Below are 7,651 nucleotides of genomic sequence, written 5' to 3'. Positions count from 1 at the left end.
TCTATACACGATGTGATTGGCCCGTCCAGATTGAGAGGAATACAGCTCAGAAGAGTATTGAGAGTTCCTAGATGACACTTGCGGGCAGATTAGATTTGCTGCCGCTAGGGTGCGTCTAGATTTCTAGGCTACCCCTCTTCCTATATTTAACATCTTTCTTATCTACGCTCATTGTGTCTGTATTATCTCTTTGCCTGCTGTCGTGTTTACTTGTTATAATATTGTAAAGCGACCTTGAGTTTGCAGAAAGGCGCTATATTAAATAAACATTATTATTTTCACGGATCCATGTGAACAGGGATCATTTTGAGAACGTTGTCGTCTGTACGCCTACGTGACAGTCAGCGTTCCCCAGGGTTCAGTACTTGCACCTTTTCTCTTCATGCTTCCATTAGGTAACAACGTTAATAGAACTACAAGTTAAAACAAGGTTATGAGCACCAGAACAACAGAAAAAACTTCAAATCAATTTCAACAGATAACACACGCACTTTATTCCAAATATCAACCTGTTATCTGACACGTTTATGTTTAAGATAACCGTGCTGAAATAAAATAAACAGTTACATGTTTGTTTTTTTACAAGCCCTTGTGGAGAAAAGGCATGAATCTCTCGTCACGAGTGCTTCCTCGGATCGCTGTGAATTTCATTCAGGTTAGACTCTTTTAAGTTTTCCACTTCCATGAACAGGCCTGATAAATACAATGTAGCAAATCTACGAAAAACACATCAACATTCAGTACTTGAGTCGTTTGGCGTTCCCGTTTGCCCTGATATATGAAGAAAAGTCTGTCCGCTTTTGGTTTGTTAAAAAAAAAAAACTTTAGTCCAGTAAGTGAGCAGATCTGTAGCCTATATTCCATACTAATAAACGCTTACACTAACACGGGTGGGCTAAAAATGAGATGAAATTAAGAAAACCAAAAAACTTTCTCTCATGCATTTCGTCCTGCTATTACAGTTCCCCTTATACAAAACAGAAAAAAAAATCAGGTCTCCGATTCCGGCAGATTCTCTGCTTGTGCCTCTGAACAGTAGTATTAGAGAGAGTCATGTGCCCCGTGTGTCCTCGGCGACTCTTGCAGAAGCGCAGGAGACCGGTGTGGCCGGCAGGGGGCGCTGTGGCACTGAGGCGTCAGGACACTTTGTCTCAGTCTTTCAGCAATCTGTAGATGTGATGCTGGGCTCCGTGCTCGCTGGTGGACACTTCAAACACATAAGCGATGCATAGCAAGGTTTCTAGCGTGTCTCTGTTGGTAACCACCTACAACCAGACAAACGAAAGAGAGTTTCATCAATAAAGAGCACTTCTTAATGCAACATATATTTCTGAGTGGAAAGGGATCAACTTGAGGCTCGATTTTATCCCACAGTTTATTTCTTTGTAATGACTTTGAATTAATGAATCATGGTATGTGTTCATTTTGATCTCTCGTTAACCAACGCACAACTCACAAAACATGAAGGCATAAACACACACACGTTCTGCATCTGTCTTTGTGAGGACATTCATCGACACAATGCAGTCTCTAGATCCTCACCCTAACTGAGTGACTAACCCAAACCCTTAACCTGACTATAAGCTGATCCCTGAACCCAAACACACACACACACAGAGAGAGAGAGAGAGAGACAGTCTCACACACACACACACACATACACACACACACACACACACACACACACACACACAGAGAAATGCATACACAGACACACACACACACAGATACACACACATACATAAACATTTAGTCACAGACACGTACATTCACAGACACACAAACACACACAGACTAACACAAAAACACTCTCACACACACACACACACACACACATACACAGACAAACACACACGTACACTTAGTCACACACACACGTATATTCACACAGACACACACACACAGAGAAATGCACACAAACATAAAAACACTCACAGATACTCATACACACACAGAGAGACACACAAACACACACACAGAAACACACTTACACAAACACATACACACACAATGACACACACAGATACACACACAGAGAGACACACAAACACACACACAGACACTCAAACACAGAAACACACTTACACAAACACATACACACACAATGACACACACAGTTACACACAAACAGACTCACATATAAACACTCACACAAACAATCAAACACACGCATGTACACAAACAATAAAACCCAAACAAACACACTCATACACACTGACACACACTCATACACCCAGACACACACAAACATTCACTCACAAACACATACACTCACAAACTTGCACACATATATTCTTTAAATTTGAACCATGTTATTATACACGTATGTAAAATTGACTGCGTTATATTCGTGCGTCATTGACAGTCTGCTCTGTCTGAGGTCCTGTTGTGTCGGTCACAGAGCTCATTGTCTCGGGGTCCCACACACTGGACACTAGTGTTCTCCAGCCGTCGTCACGGACACACTGTCGCCGTGACTACAGCCTCATTTGTCATTTCCTCAACAGGCTTGAGTTTATAATGACAGCTGACGTTAAACTGAATTACCTCACAGTTATTGCTGAGGTGCTGGAATCAGTTCACAATGAGGAGCAATATGTGCCGGAAAATAAAGAGTTGTGTCTGGGAAACTTTCAAGCTCATATATGTGTGTGTGTGTGTGTTAACTGTGTGTTTGTGTATACATTGAGGAAAATAAGTATTTGAACACCCTGCTATTATAAGTTCTCTCACTTAGAAATCATGGAGGGGTCGGATATTGTCATCGTAAGTGCATGTCCACTGTGAGAGACATAATCTAAAAAAAAATCCTGAAATCACAATGTATGATTTTTTAACTATTTATTTGTATGATACAGCTGACAATAAGTATATGAACACCTGAGAAAATCAATGTTAATATTTGGTACAGTAGCCTTTGTTTGTGATTACAGAGGTCAAACGTTTCCTGTAGTTTTTCTCCAGGTTTGCTCACACTGCAGGAGGGATTTTGGCCCACTCCTCCACACAGATCTTCTCTAGATCAGTCAGGTTTCTGGCCTGTCACTGAGAAACACAGAGTTTGAGCTCCCTCCAAAGATTGTCTATTGGGTTTAGGTCTGGAGACTGGCTTGGCCACGCCAGAACCTTGATATGCTTCTTACAGAGCCACTCCTTGGTTATCCTGGCTGTGCTTCGGGTCATTGTCATGATGGAAGACCCAGCCTCGACCCATCTTCAATGCTCTAACTGAGGGAAGGAGGTTGTTTCCCAAAATGCATGGCCCCGGTCATCCTCTCCTTAACACAGTGCAGTCGCCCTGTCCCATGTGCAGAAAAACACCCCCACAGCATGATGCTGCCACCCCCGTGCTTCACAGTAGGGATGGTGTTCTTGGGATGGTACTCATCATTCTTCTTCCTCCAAACAAGTTTAGTGGAATTATGACCAAAAAGTTATATTTTGGTCTCATCTGACCACATGACTTTCTCCCATGACTCCTCTGGATCATCCAAATGGTCAATGGCAAACTTAAGACGGGCCTGGACATGTGCTGGTTTAAGCGGGGGAACCTTCCGTGCCATGCATGATTTCAAACCATGACGTCTTAGTGTATTACCAGCAGTAACCTTGGAAACGGTGGTCCCAGCTCTTTTCAGGTCATTGACCAGCTCCTCCTGTGTAGTTCTGGGCTGATTTCTCACCTTTCTTAGGATCATTGAGACCCCGCGAGGTGAGATCTTGCATGAGCCCCAGTCTGAGGGAGATTGACAATCATGTTTAGCTTCTTCCATTTTCTAAAGATTGCTCCAACAGTGGACCTTTTTTCACCAAGCTGCTTGGCAATTTCCCTGTAGCCCTATCCAGCCTTGTGGAGGTGTACAATTTTGTTTCTCGTGTCTTTGGACAGCTGTTTGGTCTTGGCCATGTTAGTAGTTGGATTCTTACTGATTGTATAGAGTGGACAGGTGTCTTTATGCAGCTAACGACCTCAAACGTGCATAATTAAGGATAATAAATGGAGTGGAGGTGGACATTTTAAAGGCAGACTAACAGATCTTTGAGGGACAGAATTCTAGCTGATAGACAGGTGTTTAAATACTTATCTGCAGCTGTATCATACAAATAAATAGTTTAAAATCATATATTGTGATTTCAGGATTTTTTTGTAGATTATGTCTCTCACAGTGAACATGCACCTACGATGACAATTTCAGACCCCTCCATGATTTCTAAGTGGGAGAACTTGCAAAATAGCAGGGTGTTCAAATACTTATTTCTTTGTGTGTGTGTGTGTGTGTGTGTGTGTGTGTGTGTGTGTGTGTGTGTGTGTGTGTGTGTGTGTGTGTGTGTGTGTGTGTGTGTGTGTGTGTGTGTGTGTGTGTGTTTGTGTGCTTGTTTTTGTGACATATCAGGACAAAAATGTGTATAGTAACATGTGTATGACACAGGTATTACAGAAAATGGGGACATATCAGGACATTACCCCATGTCCCCACTTTTCAAAATGCTTATAAATCACACAGGAGGAGTTTTTTTGAAAAAGTAAAAATGCAGAATGTTTCCTGTGATGGGTAGGTTTAGGGGCAGGGGCAGTGTAAGGGGATAGACAATACGGTTTGTACAGTATAAAACCCATTACGCCTATGGAATGTCCCCACAATTCACAAAAACAAACATGTGTGTGTGTGTGTGTGTGTGTGTGTGTGTGTGTGTGTGTGTGTGTGTGTGTGTGTGTGTGTGTGTGTGTGTGTGTGTGTGTGTGTGTGTGTGTGTGTGTGTGTGTGTGTGTGTGCATGTGAGAGTGTTTTTGTGTGCATTTGTGTCTGTTTGTGTGAGTGACTGCGTGTATGTATATATATATATATATATATATATATATATATGCATGCATATTAATTTTAATATATAATTTTAATATATTTTACAGTTTGATGATGCAAACAAATCAGTGAATGGCTTAACTTGATCATCATGTTTTTCTGTCAGATGCATGCGATGCTGCTCTAAACAAACACATTTACCTGCAGAATGGTGAAGTTTTCAAGTACGCTGTTCATCATGTATTTCTCTGGAAGATGTTTGAGTTTATGGATGAAGTTAATCATGTATTCACACAGCGGTGATCGGTGGATCCTGAACACGTATCTGCCGCTCTCGAAGCGCGCGTACTCCGTCTGGATGAGAGAGAGAGAGAGAGCGAGAGAGAGAGAGAGAGAGAGAGAGAGAGAGAGAGAGAGAGAGAGAGAGAGAGAGAGAGAGAGAGAGAGAGAGAGAGAGAGAGAGAGAGATGATTATTGTTTCAGAAACGAGCTCAAACTGAACACAAGTCACATATACATGCCATATAATAGAATTATGATGACTTAATATTGTGATATATTTGCATATGGCGGTGATCTTTCTCCTGATCTGGGCACTAATGTCATTTATAACGGCCCTTAAAACGATTCGATGGACCTGTGTAGGTCAGAAGACGCTTTCGGTGTAAAATAAACTGTGACAGGTGACATTTATTCAGTGTGTACAGCACACACACACACACACACACACACTCGTGTCTTACCTCCACCTTTTCAACCACCTGTTTCCCAAACGAGCAGACTTTAGTGGAGGAGGTGATGATCATGTTTTCGGAGCTCTCGTACTGACTCGATACGCCGTAGAAGAAGCTGCTGTCGTCCTGAAGGTTGATACTCAGATCCGCCTGCAGAGCCACATCACACTCATTCAGACTCTGTGCTGTGTCATACCATAGTAATATATATATCATATTTATACCATAGTAATATACATATCATATTTATACAGTATAATGATTAAAAGGTACTTCAAAGAATGCCATAGTATCACTATTGGTCTGCATTGTATATTTTCAGTGTGCTATCATGGCATTTTTTTAAGAAAAAGAAAAAATTAATTATATATATAATATTTTACATTTATGATATATATCATCAAAATATTATTTACACTTACGCACAATATAAATCATGGCATTATTATGTTTTTCCATTTGTATATTTTTTAATGTGCTCTCATGGCTTTTTGATTAAAAATAAACCCCCAAAAAATCCCCAAACATGTATGGGTGTTATTTAATCTCAAAATTGAAAATATATTAAATATTAGATTATATTTTGCAAAAAATAATGTCACGTGAGTGCACGTGTGTGTTTGTGTGTGTGCATGTGTGTGTTTGTGTGTGTACATGTGGGTGAACGTGTAAGAGTGTGTCCGTGTTTGTGAGTGTGTGTAAGTGTGTGTGTGCGTGACTGTGTGTGTGTGTGTGTGTGTCCTGGTAATCCCTACGTTATGGGGACAAAATGTCCCCACAAAGATGGCAATATCCGAAATCCTTGTCCTTGTGGGGACATTTTTAGGTCCCCATGAGGAAAACATCTTATAAATCACATAGAAGGAGATTTTTTGAGAAAGTAAAAATGCAGAATGTTTCCTGTGACGGGTAGGTTTAGGGGCAGTGTAGGGGGATAGGATGTACAGTTTGTCCAGTATGAAATCCATTACGCCTATGGAAAGTCCCCATAAAACATGGAAACACGACATGTGCGTGTGTGTGTGTGTGTGTGTGTGTGTGTGTGTGTGTGTGTGTGTGTGTGTGTGTGAGCCTGTTTATGTGGTTTATGAGGACACAAATTTGTATAACTACATGGGTATTACACTGGTATTACACTATAAATGTGGTTTATGAGGACATATCAAATGTCCTCATAATTCAAATGGCCTTAAAAACATACTAAATGATGTTTTTTTGAGAAAGTAAAAATGCAGAATGTTTCCTGTGATGGGTAGGTTTAGGGGCAGGGGCAGTGTAAGGGGATAGAAAATACGGTTTGTACAGTATAAAAACCATTACGCCTATGGAGAGTCCCTGTAAACCACATAGACCAACATGTGTGTGTGTGTGTGTGTGTGTGTGTGTGTGTGTGTGTGTGTGTGTGTGTGTGTGTGTGTGTGTGTGTGTGTGTGTGTGTGTGTGTGTGTGTGTGTGTGTGTTCAGTATGATGATGCCAATGAATCATTGAAATTGTGTGTTTTGTGTGCTGTGTTTGTGTTCTGAACTGAGAGTGCAGGTCAGGTGTAGAAACATCAGACCACGAGCTGTTCACGAACACTTCTAAAGTCATCAGCACGTCCCACAATTCACAGCAGCGAGCTTCACCTTTCCCCCCCGCGTCCACATTCTCATAACGTCCCATTAGGAGCTCACCACCATCCCTCTCCCCGCCGGACGCCCCGCCTCCGTCCCCCCGCTCTCCTTTATTCCCTCGTTTATCTTCATTTCTCCGCTGAATCGGCACTCCCTCGCTCCCCCCTCTCTCTCTGCGAGGGAATTCATCCAATTACAATCAACTACCCGCGACGCCACAAATCGGATTATCGCGTCCGGCTGCCTGTGTAACAATTTAGCACGGCCGGCTCAAATCCGATTCCGGGCGCACTTCAAAAGCACGGGCGGATCCGTTAGGACAGGGCCGCGAGGCGCGGTGTGAGATGGCGGCCATAGCCGTTGTGGAAATTTAATCTAGAATGCCATAGCTTTGGAGAACAACCTAGCGGGCCTGTCAACGTCACCATGACAACCAGTGCCCGAGGACGCCATGTCACGACCTGTACTTATGAGCGGAGGACACGGAGGCCTAGTGATGGC

The 7,651-nt window shown here is 42.2% G+C and overlaps 1 protein-coding gene across 4 annotated transcripts in view; it reads right to left on the bottom strand.

Moving 5' to 3' along the window:
• Positions 1 to 489: 489 nt before the first annotated feature.
• The window catches only part of LOC137065527 (transcriptional enhancer factor TEF-3-like), a 58,221-nt gene continuing 51,059 nt past the window's right edge, over positions 490 to 7,651 (bottom strand). For all 4 annotated transcript variants that reach the window (XM_067437201.1, XM_067437200.1, XM_067437199.1 and 1 more), the window contains 3 exons: positions 5,546 to 5,686; positions 5,004 to 5,156; positions 490 to 1,265 (listed from right to left, as the gene is read on the bottom strand). In XM_067437201.1, the coding sequence (XP_067293302.1) occupies positions 1,152 to 1,265; positions 5,004 to 5,156; positions 5,546 to 5,686 (408 nt within the window). In that variant the 3' untranslated portion in view covers positions 490 to 1,151. The remainder of the gene's footprint in view (positions 1,266 to 5,003; positions 5,157 to 5,545; positions 5,687 to 7,651) is intronic.

This window comes from Pseudorasbora parva, chromosome 25, assembly GCF_024679245.1.
Source record: "Pseudorasbora parva isolate DD20220531a chromosome 25, ASM2467924v1, whole genome shotgun sequence".
In the NCBI taxonomy this organism is placed as follows: Eukaryota; Metazoa; Chordata; class Actinopteri; order Cypriniformes; family Gobionidae; genus Pseudorasbora; species Pseudorasbora parva.
The sequence above is the reverse complement of the archived record's forward strand: the minus strand, read 5'-3'. Positions and strand labels throughout refer to the sequence as shown.